General features: G+C 35.8%; 1 protein-coding gene across 1 annotated transcript; it reads left to right on the top strand.

The window, feature by feature from the left end:
• Positions 1 to 825: 825 nt before the first annotated feature.
• On the top strand, positions 826 to 13,446 carry LOC309653889 (low-density lipoprotein receptor-related protein 12-like; the record flags this gene model as incomplete). The annotated part of the gene is made up of 5 exons (XM_082478652.1): positions 826 to 881; positions 2,006 to 2,208; positions 3,714 to 4,818; positions 6,449 to 6,581; positions 11,146 to 13,446. 5 exons carry the CDS (start codon positions 826 to 828, stop codon positions 12,010 to 12,012), a joined length of 2,364 nt encoding a protein of 787 aa, XP_082334778.1. The 3' UTR covers positions 12,013 to 13,446.
• Positions 13,447 to 16,172: the final 2,726 nt, after the last annotated feature.

Raw genomic sequence — 16,172 nt, 5'->3', positions numbered from 1 at the left:
ACTGTATGTTTTCAGTTTATATGGAATCTGAAAAATAAAACACATTAACGAATATAACAAAACAGAAACGGACTCACAGATACAGAGATCAAGGAGAGGGACAAGATAGGTGAGGGGTATTAAGAGGTACAGACTACTATGTATAAAATAAATAAGTTACAAGGATGTAATGTGCAGCACAGGGGAATATAGCCAATATGCAATAATAACTGTATATGGTGTATAAGCTGTAAAAACATCGAATCAGTGTGTTGTACACCTGAAACTAATATAATATTGTAAGTCAACTATACTTAAAAAAAAAAAAAAAACTTCTCAGTAAAAGATACCATTAAGAAAGACTGACAGCACCAACTATTGGAGAGAATGAGGGTTTGAGTGGATCTACATATATCTTGCATAACATACATGCCCCAAATAGATACACGTTTATACTATATAAAGAGCTCTTAAATAAGAACAAATTGTAAGGTACGAAGGATATAACAAGGTGATTCACAGAAAAAGAAATAGAAATAGCTAATAAACATAGGAAAAAGTGTTTCAATTTCAGTAAATAAGGAAATGCAAACTAGAACAATGATAAATCCCTTTTATCCACCTAACTGGCAACAAATCTTTAGAAATAAAATGTTGCATTTTGCCAGAGTTGTGGGGTATAAGGTGCTTTTTCATACGCACTTGGTGGAATTGTGAGTTGGTATAAACATTTTTCTCAGTGTTGCTATCAAATTTAAAGTGGAATTGTGTCTTTTGACCTAGCAATTCTACTTCTAGAAAAATTTGTCCTAGAGAAATACTTGCTTATGTGTGTGTGGAGAGAACATGTATAAGGATTCCAGCATTGTTCGTAATAATGAAAAACTGGAAGCAGTCAAATTGTCAGCCTTTGTTATAGTTACTCAGAATATTTAGAGTATTTGTTTATTTATTTATTTATGACTGTGTTGGGTCTTCATTTCTGCGCGAGGGCTTTCTCTAGTTGTGGCAAGCGGGGGCCACTCTTCATCGCGGTGCACGGGCCTCTCACTATCGTGGCCTCTCTTGTTGCGGAGCACAGGCTCCAGACGCGCAGGCTCAGTAATTGTGGCTCTCGGGCCTAGTTGCTCCGCGGCATGTGGGATCCTCCCAGACCAGGGCTCGAACCCGTGTCCCCTGCATTGGCAGGCAGATTCTCAACCACTGCGCCACCAGGGAAGCCCCCAGAATATTTAAAGAGGAAATATCCTGGTACAATAATCCTTGGATAATTAACTTTATCATCACTTGGCTTAAGGCAGGAATCTCACTTTTCGGTGAGACATGTTAGTAGAAAATGCTATTTTGTTTTTTCTTTTTTCATAGCACTGGCTAATTTTGTATGTGCTTCTTATTTGACTTTTCTGCCCTTTATTCATGCCCATATTTTATGAACCACAAGATAACGTTTGGTTATAAATCATTTATGTAGAAAAGTATTCCCAAACTCAGGGACTTTTCACTGAAGAAGTTTTTTGTTTGTTCATTTTTAACTTTTTTACTTGGCTCAGGTTTGCTATTTGCTCTCCTGAAAATGTAAGCTGTAAACTCATTAAGCAAGCAGATGAACCAGTCTAATCTAGAGAAGGCAGACTTCCTCTATGTCTTTCAGTTCATCGAATTATGGAGTGGTTCAAACAGAGAACAATTTAGGGTGCTAAGAATTAGAAGTGGTCCTTCCTAAACACACACAGGGAGAAGACAAAGAAACATCGTGCCAACTGTCTCCTGTTTTTTAGCGTTTTTTTGGAATTTCGTGTTACTTATGAAGAGGTATTGTTCTGGAATCTGGGAAAGAGATGTAAATGTTAGGAACACAGAAGCAGTATTATTATTTGCTGATGATATAGTCGTGGGCCTAGAAGAGCCAGGATAATCAGTGAATATATGGAGGCTTATAATAAAGTCCTCAGTTACTTTGTATTATTAATGAAATTTTTTTCCAAAATTTCCTTTTCAGTAGCCTTTTCTGACTTTTTATTTGTAGTTTTCAGGATTTTGATATTCAAGGGTCCAGAAGATGCAGTTTGGACTGGTTGACGATAGAAACATACAAGAATATTGAAAGCTACAGAGCCTGTGGTTCTACAATCCCACCACCATATATTTCTTCACAAGACCACGTCTGGATCAGGTTCCATTCCGATGACAGTATCTCTAGGAAGGGTTTCAGACTGGCATACTTTTCAGGTGTGTTTTTAAATAAGAAGAAAGATATGGAACAGAATTCTATAGTATTTACTGCTCAGTCACTTTGGGACTCGCCTTCTAAACAATGTCCATTTAATTGTGACTCAATCCTCAAGGCAGCTGAGATTGAGGAATTAGAGGCTAAAGGTTCAGGTGCCGTAGATCCGAGTCTCCAAAAGGCATTTTGTATAATCCTAATAAAATGATTAATTTTACAAACTAAGGTCAGTTTTCTTTTTAAATATTTTGAATACGTTTATTTTAAAAGGAACTTTTTCCCCTCAAGTGTTTACCAGTATCCTGCAAGTTACTTCAGAATGTATTTTTGTGTGTGCATTACCCTTGTCTTTACACCTTCAAAGAAAAGACAATCAATTTCACTTTCGTAGTTTGTAGTATCAGAAGTCTTCTTATGCTAATTCTTAAACTTTATCCGAAAAGAGTGAGCAGATCATACAAATATGAAGAACTCAGAGCATTAGAGTTATGTAAATTTTTGCTGAAAATCATTTTACATTTTCTGAAATTACATGGTCTCCTTTAGCAACATATGCTGCTTTTTCTCTTTTTTATTAAAAGCACAGTCTTTGTAATATTTACTTAGGTGCTGAAGCACATTTTCTGTCACCTATTTGCCAGTAAATAAAAGTTGTTAATGGAGAGGTAAGCATTGGCCGACATCATCAGTGTGGACTGTAGGAATCTAATGTTTGGTTTTCTTTCCCTACCTCATTATTGTTATATATTTAAGGTAGTCCACTAAGATAATCAGAATTCTATAAACATTTCAATTCTTTTCTCTCTTCTTCCCCCTACTGTTTTGTTGAGTAAATTTATACCTTTAGCTCAGATTCATAAAATATTTTGCAGTTGTATTAAAACAATAGAAATTATAAAATGGAAGTACCATGTTGTGGTTACATGAAATGTTAGAAATAGAATAAAGTTAACTTATGATAATCTTAGCAAAAATTTGAGTCTAAATAATGGGCTTGCAAAATATGCTATGATACACAAAGCAAAATATTGTGTGTATGTGTATATATATATATATATAATATATATATAAACAACTCAAAAAGAATATTAAAACTGGATTTGAAAAGGTGATTATTATAGAGGAGTTTTTCTTCATTGCAAAATGTTTATACAATAGAGTATTTGAAATTCTTAGGCAATACATCCTACTAACTTATATATCTTACATCACTTTACTAAATGTTCTGCAGTAAAATAGCTTCTGCAAAAACAGGATTGGTCTTTTCTCTTTAGATCAGCTGTAGAGATCTTCATGGAACAAATCATAAGTGTTTAATAAATTGTTGAGTAATCAGTAAGCCAATATTAATTTGTCATTAGAGTTTAACCTATTTTTGATCAAGCCCAACTATCATTTGGGCTAATCAACATTTATGATAAAAATGCCACTTGCTGTTACATACCCTTTAAAGAGTATGTTTTTTCCTCCTTATCTCTCCATCTCCCTCCTCCCAATGTCCTCCCAGGGAAATCTGAGGAACCAAACTGTGCTTGTGACCAGTTTCGTTGTGGTAATGGAAAGTGTATACCAGCAGCCTGGAAATGCAATAACATGGATGAATGTGGAGATAGTTCTGATGAAGAGATCTGTGCCAAAGAAGTGAATCCTCCAACATCGGCCGCTTTCCAACCCTGTGCTTACAGCCAGTTCCAGTGCCTATCTCGGTTTACCAAAGTTTACACTTGCCTCCCCGAATCTTTAAAATGTGATGGGAACATTGACTGCCTTGACCTTGGAGATGAGATAGACTGTGATGTGCCAACTTGTGGGCAGTGGTTAAAATATTTTTATGGTACTTTTAATTCTCCCAATTATCCAGACTTTTATCCTCCTGGAAGCAATTGTACCTGGTTAATAGACACTGGTGATCATCGCAAAGTCATCTTACGCTTCACTGACTTTAAACTTGATGATACTGGTTATGGTGATTATGTCAAAATATACGATGGATTAGAGGAGACTCCACACAAGCTTTTGCGTGTGTTAACTGCTTTTGATTCTCATGCGCCTCTCACTGTCGTGTCTTCTTCTGGACAGATAAGGGTACATTTCTGTGCCGATAAAGTCAACGCTGCCAGGGGATTTAATGCTACTTACCAAGTAGACGGCTTCTGTTTGCCATGGGAAATACCCTGCGGAGCGAACTGGGGGTGTTATACGGCGCAGCAGCGCTGTGATGGGTATTGGCATTGCCCAAACGGAAGGGATGAAACCAATTGTACCATGTGCCAAAAGGAAGAGTTCCCATGTTCCCGGAACGGCGTCTGTTACCCTCGTTCTGATCGCTGCAACTACCAGAATCATTGCCCAAATGGCTCCGATGAAAAAAACTGCTTTTTTTGCCAGCCAGGAAATTTTCATTGTAAAAACAATCGTTGTGTGTTTGAAAGCTGGGTGTGTGACTCTCAGGACGACTGTGGCGATGGCAGCGACGAGGAGAATTGCCCGGTAATCGTGCCTACCCGAGTCATAACTGCAACCGTCATAGGGAGCCTTATCTGTGGCCTGTTACTGCTCATTGCCTTGGGATGTACTTGTAAGCTTTATTCTCTGAGAATGTTTGAACGAAGGTCAGTATCAAGACAAAACTATAGTGCTTATGCTCTCTACAGTAAAAGCGTGGCCCAAATATTTACAACACATTTTTTTAATGAGATTAGCAATATATTTTTGTTATATTGTTGAGAAATAAATACTTCTTATGATTTATAAAATGACTATGAAAAGCCTATGACTCAAAAACCTAATAAGAACATTAAAAAACAAATAAATACTAAGAGTTATGAGGTGAGAAAAGCCAATCAGTATTTATCAGTTCCTGTTTTCAGGTTAATCTGTCTTACAGGAATTTTGCAAGCTGTAATTCTCGGTGGTTGCTCTTTTTTTTTTTTTTTTTTTTTTTTTTTTTAATTTTATTTATTTATTTATTTATTTTTGGCTGTGTTGGGTCTTCGGTTCGTGCGAGGGCTTTCTCTAGTTACGGCAAGCGGGGGCCACTCTTCATCGCGGTGCGGGGACCGCTCTTCATCGCGGTGCGCGGGCCTTTCACTATCGCGGCCCCTCCCGCCGCGGGGCACAGGCTCCAGACGCGCAGGCTCAGCAGCTGTGGCTCACGGGCCCAGCCGCTCCGTGGCATGTGGGATCTTCCCAGACCAGGGCCCGAACCCGTGTCCCCTGCATTAGCAGGCAGATTCTCAACCACTGCGCCACCAGGGAAGCCCTCGGTGGTTGCTCTTTAACCTCGGTTTTTATAAATATTAATTCAACAATTCCAGATATTTGAGAACCTTCTGTGTTGAAAGCATTATACAGGTGAATAGAGAAATGCGTAGGAGTAATCTCATGGGCAGTTTACAGTTAGAAGGAAGGAACTGTTGGGTAGAATTAGATGACAAAAAATATATATGTTGTAAGAGCTATAAAATAAAGTGGTATAAAAGTTGAAGATCTCAGTTAAGAAGTGGTTCAGCGTTAAAGGGTGGCCTTCAGGGAGAGCTGTCTTTTGTGTGGTAGAGGAGAGACTGGACCTGGGAGAAGTTGATGGCAGAGAGGCCTTCTAGAAAGCTCCTGTGGAGACCATGACCGTCAGTCCCAGGAGAATTACAAATGATAGATACAACAAAGAAGTCACATACCAGACAGCTAAGAATAGATGCACAGTATCACAATAACCAAGTGCATCTTATCTTTGGTTCAGTATAAATGGCCAGAAAATGTTTTACTACATTGCAACATAAGAGTACAATGAAGACCAGAGGTCTTGAGTTTAAGAACAAGTTATTCCAGAAAGGGTTTTGGTGACTCATTTCACTCTTTTCCTTATCTGAAAAGTAAATGTGTTGGACTTGATGAATAAAGTGTCTTCTAAGAATTTTCAAATACTTTCACCTCAAGTCTCAAGCCCCTATGTTCTTAGGGGTTTAAAGATCTAGTACTTTTATCTTTTACGGGGATATCTAATTTATTAAAACTTAGTGATCCAGACCCCTAGTGTAAAACCGCATGAGACTAAACTGTCTGCTTCATCTTTGTGTTCTCAGTGTAGGGTAGTATAGATACTCATCAAATGTTGGCTAAGTAAGCTTTACAAATGAACAAGTATATTAAAATTCAGATTGTTTTAATTGTTGATAATTTAAAAATTACTGTTTTGGCTTGCCTTTTTTTTTAATCCTTTTTATCCCCCTGTTTCTCTCAAAGATCATTTGAAACACAGTTGTCCAGAGTGGAAGCAGAATTGTTAAGAAGAGAAGCTCCTCCCTCTTATGGACAATTGATTGCTCAGGGTTTAATTCCACCAGTTGAAGATTTTCCTGTTTGTCCACCTAATCAGGTATGTTGCAACTTATTATTTCTCTTTCCGTACCTCTTAAAATGAAATCTATACTTGTATATAATGGTAAAGTATCCTTGACTGTGTCAGAATTTTTGCAGTCAAGTTAAGAATTAAATATATGGAGGATTTGAAATTATACAGTTGACCCCTGAACAACGAGGGGGCTAGGGACACCCACCCTCCGTGCAGGTGAAAATTCACATGTAACTTTATAGTCAGACCTCTGTGTCTGGGGCTCAACATCCATAAATTCAACCAACCATGTATCATGTAGTACTCTAGTATTTGCTATTGAAAAAAATCCACATATAAGTGGACCCGTGCATTTCAAGCCCATGTTGTTCAAGGGTCAACTCTAATTGTTTCATTGTATTTTAACAAATTCAGAAGTATACTTTTCATTCTTTACTTCTGATTTGGTTAGGTGATTCTTAAGCATTTTACTGTTTAGGATAATTTAGTGCGTTAAAATTCAAAAGTAAAGTTTGACAGCTTATTTTCTACTTGAACTATTTCAAAGATTTAAAAAGAAATACTAAAGTTGATATGCTTAGCAATAGATTAGTAACATGCTAGATTAAAATAAAAGTTGTTGAAATTAAGTTAACATTTCTACCTGACTTGAGAGAAAACTTCTTCACAGCTGGATTTTACAGTGCTTAAAAATTCATATCATTTTCTTTAAATAGTAACTCATTCTTTATTAATGTTTCTGAATTCTTTAAATTTTTGTGAGTGATTTTTTACTTCGGGTGTACATTAAAGTGATCCAGTTATATATATATATATATATATATATATATATATATATATATATATATATATATATATATTCTTTTTCAGATTCTTTTCCATAATAGATTATTATAAGATATCAAATATAGTTCCCTGCAATTTCTTTTTTAATTTCTTTTTCAGTGCTTACAATTGTGCCCAGGGTTCTTAAGGGCATTAAGGATTTCTACATTTAAAATGTAAATTCATCCAGAATCATTTCTAAAAGTTGTTCCCAGTATCAGAATTAAGAAAAATTGATGAACATTGTTTTCCCAGTAATTGAATTCTGTTCAAAATGAAAGACCGTTTCCTTTTTGTTAAATAGGTTTCCAATTACAGTGGGTCATCTTATTTGAGTCTTTTAGGAAATCTTTGTGAGAATTTGATGTAATTTGCTAAGTAAGTAATTCAGAACTTCCACTGGTTGGAATTTTGTGTGCAACATAGGAAAAACCTACATTGTGGCTTTTATATATTGTTGTCCCTGCCATGGGGAAGGGTTCTTTTTAGGTAGGAATTCAGAGGATGGTTAATTCCATCCACCCACTCCACCATGTATCACCCCACCCCTATATCCTGAGGCTACCTTCAAGAGGTTAGTCAACTGTGAAGTTAGAGGGGGCACAGTCCACACAAGACAGCCCTTACTTCTAAAACCAATTTTAAGTTCCAGGGCTCCCAAACCATCCTCAGGTTTGATAATTCACTAGAAGGACTGAGAACTCATTGAAAGCTGTTTTACTTAATAGTGTAAGCTGGTGTAACTATTATTGCTGGGAAAGGATCCAGATTAAATCAGCCAAAGGAAGAGACACGTAGGACAGGGTTCAGGAGGGTACCAAACACGACCCTTCCAATTGTCTTTTCCCCATAAAGTCAGGACAGTGTTATTCTCTCGACACAGGTGTGTGACAGTATGCACGAAACATTGCCAACTAGGGGAGCTCACCCAAACTCGGTGTCCAGGGTTTTTACTGGAGCTCCATCACATAGGCATGATTAATTGCACACGTGGCTGATCCCAGTCTCTAGCCTCTCCAGAGGTTGACTGATTCTGCTGACTCAACTCTCCCACGCTACATCACATTGGTGTGGCTCAGAGCCTCCACCGAAAACGCGATGCTACTCTCTGGCTGGCCCAAGTCTCCATGCAATGACACTCCTGTCAAAGCTGACATTCCAAGGTCTGAGGTCTCATCCCAGAAGTAAAGGGCAAAGGTCAGACCTCACTTTGGGTAAGGTTTCAATTCTTTACTACCTACTACAGCATTTTTGTAGGGTTATAATTTACCCTTGTGAGGGAATTCTGCTTCAACAAAGTTTTAAAATAAAATATGTTTGCAAATGGTAAACTCGATTTTATTCAGTTAATGAGATTACACTCTTATGTTTGAAACTTTTGGTAATAAATTATCAAATTTCCTTATTTGTTTTTAAAAAGAAAAATAATCTTCTGATTACCAACTCATTCAAAATAGCGATCCTTTCTGAAGAATCCTTTTCTTCTGCTTCATAAATGGAAGAAGTATATAAAATTATTCCTAAAACAATCATGAGATCCCCTTGTAGAATCTAATGTTAAATTGGCAATCATTTAATTAAACAGACTTTGAAGCCAGTAGAGAGCTTCATCTCACTGACAGACTATACTGTTAAAGTCGGCTTTGAAGTGTGCTGAAGGCATTGTGGGTGGCAGCTGCATAAAAGTGGAGGATATCTGAAGAGCCTTGTATTCATTGCTGGATTTAATGACAGTGCTCACACAAAGCCTTAGAACGTGAACGCCAAATGAGGAGGACCAAATCTATGGAGTTCATAGGGATGTGAGCCACTTTTTTTTTTTTTTTTTTCAGTTAGTTTATAGTTACCTTCCCAATTGGTGAAAACTCTTACTCATTTATATAGTAAATTTTATGTGCTGATATTCAGATTTCTTATTGGCAATCTGTTATTTACTAAGGCTAGACTATGAAATATTCCTGTGATAGTAGCTTCTTAGCTTTCTGTGAATTATATTCCAGGGATTATGTTCAAAGGGTGTATATGGAAATCACAAATCTATATGGAAAACCTGAGGCTAGCTGTATGGTATCAGCTTGGATTTACTTCAATACCAGTCACAAACAGAGATGGAAAACATATGTTATCACATCTTCTTATTCTCTTCCCTTCCTTTTTTCTGTGGGGGGATAGGCAAGAGCCATTCATTTTGGCGGAGGGAAACTGTATCACCTTTTGAAAGGGAGTATATCAATCCACCATTGTTTCTTGGAAATACTGTATTTTAAATACTAAATGCCAGATTGATGAAAGCTGTGTTTGTTCCAAGTTTGATTACTCCTTTTTGTAACCACTAGATGGAGCTTAAAGACTGTTTTTGTAAATACTGTAGTTTTTTTTTTTGTTTTTTTGTTTTTTTTAATTCCGATAGTCATTCATTCATCTAGAAAAAAGAAAATCTAGATGATTTTTCTTTCAGTTGGGCAATATGGTCACCTCCCATATGCACTAATTAAAAATCACCAATTTTCAAAGAATACGGTTATAATTTATGTTTAACATGAAGCTGTAGAAAATAAGACATAAATCTTTTTTTTTTAAAAGACTTTTTTTTTAAAGGAATTCCTTTATTTTTATTATTTATTTATTTATTTATTTATTTTTGGCTGTGTTGGGTCTTCGTTTCTGTGCGAGGGCTTTCTCTAGTTGCGGCAAGCGGGTGCCACTCTTCATCGCGGTGCGCGGGCCTCTCACTATCGCGGCCTCTCTTGTTGCGGAGCACAAGCTCCAGATGCGCAGGCTCAGTAGTTGTGGCTCACGGGCCCAGTTGCTCCTTGGCATGTGGGATCTTCCCAGACCAGGGCTCGAACCCGTGTCCCCTGCATTAGCAGGCAGATTCTCAACCACTGCGCCACCAGGGAAGCCCAAGACTTAAATCTTTAAGATTGAGAAGGAACCCAAATGTCTCAGATACCATTGAATAGGGCTATAAACAAGTTAATTTCTTTGGCTTTTTGTTTCCTGTGCTGCATTACAAATACAGTAATTCCTTTGTTTATGACAATATAAATAAATTTGTATTTATTTATAATAAATATTTATGGCTATTTATTTATGGATATCCTCAATTTATGGATATCCTCAATATCCACTCATTCAACAAATCCTTGAGAACCAACTGTGAGATATAATTTTTACATGTTTTGGAAGGTTTCATCCTTGTAAATCAAGTCTAACTTGTGCTGTGTTAAAACAAAAAAACAAACAGCCTAGTTTTCACACTCCTTTAGGTCATTTAGAGAATTATTGTAGAGATTCTTCTATCTTCGTAGCTAAAGAAGTATCAAATACTTTTATTTTCCATCTTTGGTGCATTTCTAGGATTGGATTACTATGTGAAGTTTTGAAATAAAATTGCTGTTGTAATTGGCATTAAACATCATTTTAAAGTTCATATATAAAATGAAGTATCGAGAAAATCTTAAACACAGTGAACAGTGGTTCAAGTTATAGGTTAGATTCTGGAGTGAGGTGAACCTGTATCGATGAGAGAATTTAATTCATCCTCCATAGACCGTAAAATGAGTAATAGAACTTTCATCCACAACACATGCTGAATAGAAGGGTGTTTTCCATCTTAATACCTCGTTGTTAGCTGTTTTAAGATCTTTTTTCTTTCTTTCTTTCTTTCTTTCTTTCTTTCTTTCTTTCTTTCTTTCTTTCTTTCTTTCTTTCTTTCTTTCTTTCTTTCTTTCTTTCTTTCCTTTCTTTCTTTTTTCCGCAGGCTTCTGTTTTGGAAAACCTGAGGCTAGCTGTATGGTCTCAGCTTGGATTTACTTCAATCAGACTTCCTATGGCAGGCAGATCCAGCAACATCTGGAATCGTATTTTTAATTTTGCAAGATCACGCCATTCAGGGTCATTGGCTCTGGTCTCAGCAGATGGGGATGAGGTTGCCCCTAGTCAGAGTACCAACAGAGAACCTGAAAGAAATCATACTCACAGAAGTTTGTTTTCTGTGGAATCTGACGACACAGACACAGAAAATGAGAGAAGAAATAAGGTAGGAGCATCTGGCGGGGTTGCAGCTCCTTTGCCTCAAAAAATCCCTCCCACAACAGCGGTAGAAGCAACAGTGGGAGCAAGTGGAAGTTCCTCCACTCAGAATACCCGAGGTGGTCACACAGAAACCGGACAGGATGTGACAAGTGCGGAACCCCCAAGTGTGAGTCTGGCGCGTCACCAGCTCACAAGTGCGCTAAGTCGTATGACTCAGGGGCTACGTTGGGTACGTTTTACATTAGGGCGATCAAGCTCCGTAAGTCAGAACCAGAGCCCTTTGAGACAACTTGATAATGGGGTAAATGGAAGAGAAGAAGATGATGATGTCGAAATGCTGAGTCCAGTTTCTGAAGGAGCTTCAGACTTTGACGTGAATGACTGTTCCAGACCTCTTCTTGATCTTGCCTCCGATCAAGGGCAAAGGTTCAGACAACCATATAGTGCAGCAGACCCTGGAGTAAGACCAAGTAATCGCGATGGCCCCTGTGAGCGCTGCGGTATTGTCCACACTGCCCAGATACCAGACTCTTGCTTAGAAGCAATGCTGAAAAATGAAACGAGCGATGATGAAGCTTTGTTACTTTGTTAGGTACACGAATCCCATCAGGGAGATTGGATACAAGTTGGAGCAATATCCATTCATTGTTTTGGAACTTTACAATTAAACTAGTATTAATTTAAAAAGAAAAAAGATGCAGGGTGATTTCTTACTATCATATGTTAGCCTGCATGGTTAAATTAAACACCTGTAACTCTATAAACTTTAGAGTTTACTATTGTAGCAGCTAAAAATGCATTATGTATTCAGATTGTTCAATAATGTTCTTCCATTTGTTTCTAATTGTTTTCATCCTGGTACTGTAGTTCGCAGTAGAGATATGGCTGCAGAAACTCATTTGACTGTCAGTTTCTATCTATCCTATGTTAAAACGTTTCTTTGTTCAAAATAATACCTTCTTTTAATTGAACCCTTTATGCTTTTGCCAATACATCTTGTAACTTAATATACGAGATGTTAAGGTGGTTAATATAAAAAGAGAAAAAGTCCTTATTCTCACCTGTTTTTATTTGTATAACATCTGTCTAAACATTATTAGATTTCATAATATGAGCTTGTCAAAGGGAAAAAAACTGTCTAAAATTTTTTCTCATGTTTAACATGCAATGATGTGAAATTTAGATAGAGTTAGATAAATTAATGGCAAAAACAAAACTCTTTTATAAATTTTCTAATGTTGACTTTAATACTCTAATATGGTACAAACCAAATGGTAAAAAGCCCAAATCATTTCTTTTTTTATCTCTATTTAAGGACAGAATTAAGCGGATGAAGATATTCTACTATGCATTAAATCTTGAACTTTATAAAATATGTACAAAAATTGTACAAGATAAGTTCCAACTGGTAATGTCTTTCCCTGATACAGGGTTATGCTTGTATTGGACCCTAGGGATTTGCACTAAAATCATATCAAGGTCTCAGATGAGTTTAGTGCAGAAGCACTATCATTTTAAATACTATTATTTGCTATCATAATGACTATATATTTCCCTAGCTTATGGGGGGGGGCGTGAGGGGGCATTTTTATGACAACTTGAGGTTGCTTTGCTAGTTTCATATTTATTTGTTGTATTTAAAAACTGCATTATAGTAAGAAAGTGATTTTTTCAATATATTTTATTCATAAGGGGAGGATCATGCTACATGTTGAAAAGCAAATTAAGAAATCATTCAGATCACCTCCCTTTTTTAAGTAAAATGAATTGCAAAACCCCGCATATTTTTTTATTGTCAATTCCCATTTATTTATTCTTTAGCTGTCTGTTTTAGTAGCTTAATGTTTGAGTATGAAAAATGTATTTGTGTATGATTATTGCTATTTATTAAATTTTAAATACTTTGCTGAATGTCATTTTAAAGCATGTTTGAGGTCTTGTGTATTTGTCGTGTTATGCTGTCAGGAAGAACTGACTGAAATGTTTTAATATGTATCAAAAATTAAAATGACTTCTTTTTTTTGTATTGCCTTGAGGTACTTTTTAAATCAAAGTTTCTATTTATTTTTGTTCATTTGGTGCATATACAATTTCAGGCCATGAAATATGCAGTGTGTCTAGAAGAAAAATTAAAGAGGGGATGTCTTTCTTAACTCCCTTATAGTAAAGTAGAAAGTAGTAGCTTACACCAGTTCTCAAGGGTAAAAAAATCCCTAAGGACCTGGACATTATTTTGCCTTTAATTGATGTGTCTTATAAGAGTCAGTAACTATATCAGTTCTCTTTTTATATTATTTTCAGATACATTTTAGACCCCTATACAATATTTTACTGGCAGAATTTGGGTTACCAAATTAACCTTGTTTAGGTCCTACTAATTATATACTATTATGTATAGGTTTTTTGTTTTTGTTTTCTGACATATATTTTAATTTCTTTGTTTAATTAACTAATACATCTTCTTGATTCAAACAGTAAAAAAATTAAGTCTCTCTCCTATCCCTGACAGCCATCTTCTAGTTCCCTTTCAAAGAAATAGGTACCAAGACCAAATTCTTGTATACCCTCCAGAAATACCATATAGATACATAAATGTATCTATATGTATAAATGCTATATGATGTAATACAAATTGTAACATACTATGCATTCTTTTTCTGCACCTTTTTTCAAGGGAAAAAGTGTATCTGCTACTGGTTGAATGTTAAAAGTACAGTTGGGTATTTCTGTTATTTGACTTTTCACATTTAAAAATTTGATCTATCCTGAATTTAAGGCTCCAGTTTTTCTTCCTAGGTAACTACCTAGTTACTGCAAGGCTGTTTATTAAATCTGTCCTTTCCTTGCTGTTGGAAATGGCCCTTTTATCGTATTGCAGATTTTCATATTATGTGGATGTATTTCTAGACTCTAATTCCATTCTCTTCAATTGACTTGCCTTTTTTTTTTTTGTACCAGTCCTACACTGTTTTAATAACAGTAATTTTTAAATGTTCAAATATTCTTGCTTATTTCTCCATTTGAACTTTAGAATCAACCCTTTGTGTTCCACAAAACAAATCCATTGTACATTTATTTTTTTGGACAGTTTTACTTGTATAGGTCAACTTGGGGAAATTTGACATCATTATCATGTTAAAGCTTCTATCTAAACCATGGTGCCCTATCCAAAAATGGTTCCCAATTTGTTCAAGTCTTTTTTGTTTTTTCCTTCACAGATGCTTCGCATTTTACTTTACAGAGATCTTGTACATGTTTTTCAAGAGTTCTTAGAAATTTTATTATTTTTGTTACCATTATTAAGGAAGTCCTTTCTGTTTATAATTTAGTCTGATTTTAGTATATATGAAAGCTAATGACTTATTTATGTTAATTTTCTGCCCAGCTACCAGACTCTCATTTTCTTATGGTTTGTAATAGTACTTCAGTTAATTCTTTTGTGTTTTCCAGTTATACAGTCATGTCTTCCAGTTTGCATACCTCTTTATGTCTTGATTGCATTGTCTAGTACTTCTAGAATAATGTTAAAATATATTGGCTATAATGAACTGGGTTGAGATATATACATTTAATCATGTTAAGGAGTATCCATTGATCCCTATTTTAAAATAAATTAGTCAAGAATGTATGTTGAATTTTATCACATGCCTTTTCATTTTCTATGGAGATGATCATACGATTTTTCTCCTTTGACCTTTTAATATATTTTGTCATTTTGGACCATCCTTGCGTTCCTGAAATAAACTACTTGACCATATGTATTATTCTTTTAATATATTTCCAGATTATGTTTCATATTTTATTTAATATATTTGCATCTGTATTCATCAGTGCAGTTAGTCCTGTGTGTGTGTGTGTGTGTTGCACGCTATCTTTAATAAGTTTTGTTATTAATTTTATACTGGTAAATTGGAACTGTTTTTCCTTTTCCTGAGTTCTGGAACAGTTTGCACAGCATTGGAATTTTCTCTTCCTTAAAATTTCAGTGAATTTATCTGGTGCTGGTGGATGTTCGGCAATAGCTCTTTGACAGCTCTTTTAGTATCTGTTACAGTAATTGGTCTGTGTAGTTTTTCTGTCTTAGCTAGGATCATCAACCATCCATTTTGTCCATGTTTTCAAGTTCATTTGCCTAGAGGTGAGCAAAGTTACCCTCCTCTTTTCTGCATATGGCTCTGTCCCCCTTACTATGTATTATGCTTGCTCCCTTGTTGTCTTAATTAAGATGGCTAATGGTTGACCTATTTTGTTGTTGTTTTTGTTTGCTTGTTTCCCCCAAGTGGTATGCTTTGAACGTCTCTTCTGTTATTTTTCTGTTTTCCAATTAATTGATTTCCTTAAATGTCCTACTTTTTGCTTTCCTTAGTTTATTTTGTTGTTTTTTTTTTCTAACTCCTTGAGTTAGCATTCAGTTTAATCATTTTTATTTTTTCTTAATTATTAATATGAGATTTAAGGTGTGGACTTGAGTACTGCTTAAGCTGAATCACTTAGGTGAACTAGTGTTGTCATTACTATTATATTCTAGGTGTTCTGCAGTTTCAGTTTTTATTTCCTCCTTAACCGACAAGTTGTATAAAAGAAGGCTTTTTCCCTTTTTCTTTGCTGTTTTTTTCCCCCAGATAATGGCAGTTTGGTGTGGGTAGTGGTTTTGTTTTCTGACTCTTTTATTAGTTGTCATGTTTTGGCATCAGGATCAGAGAATGTTATGTGTATTCTATTTACTGTGGAGAGTTTATTGTCTTTTCTTAA

The sequence above is a fragment of the Balaenoptera physalus genome (genome assembly GCF_965194825.1).
Source record: "Balaenoptera physalus genome assembly, contig: HAP1_SCAFFOLD_1385, whole genome shotgun sequence".
Classification (NCBI taxonomy): Eukaryota; Metazoa; Chordata; class Mammalia; order Artiodactyla; family Balaenopteridae; genus Balaenoptera; species Balaenoptera physalus.
Note: the sequence above shows the minus strand (reverse complement) of the source record. Positions and strands in the feature narration are given on the sequence as shown.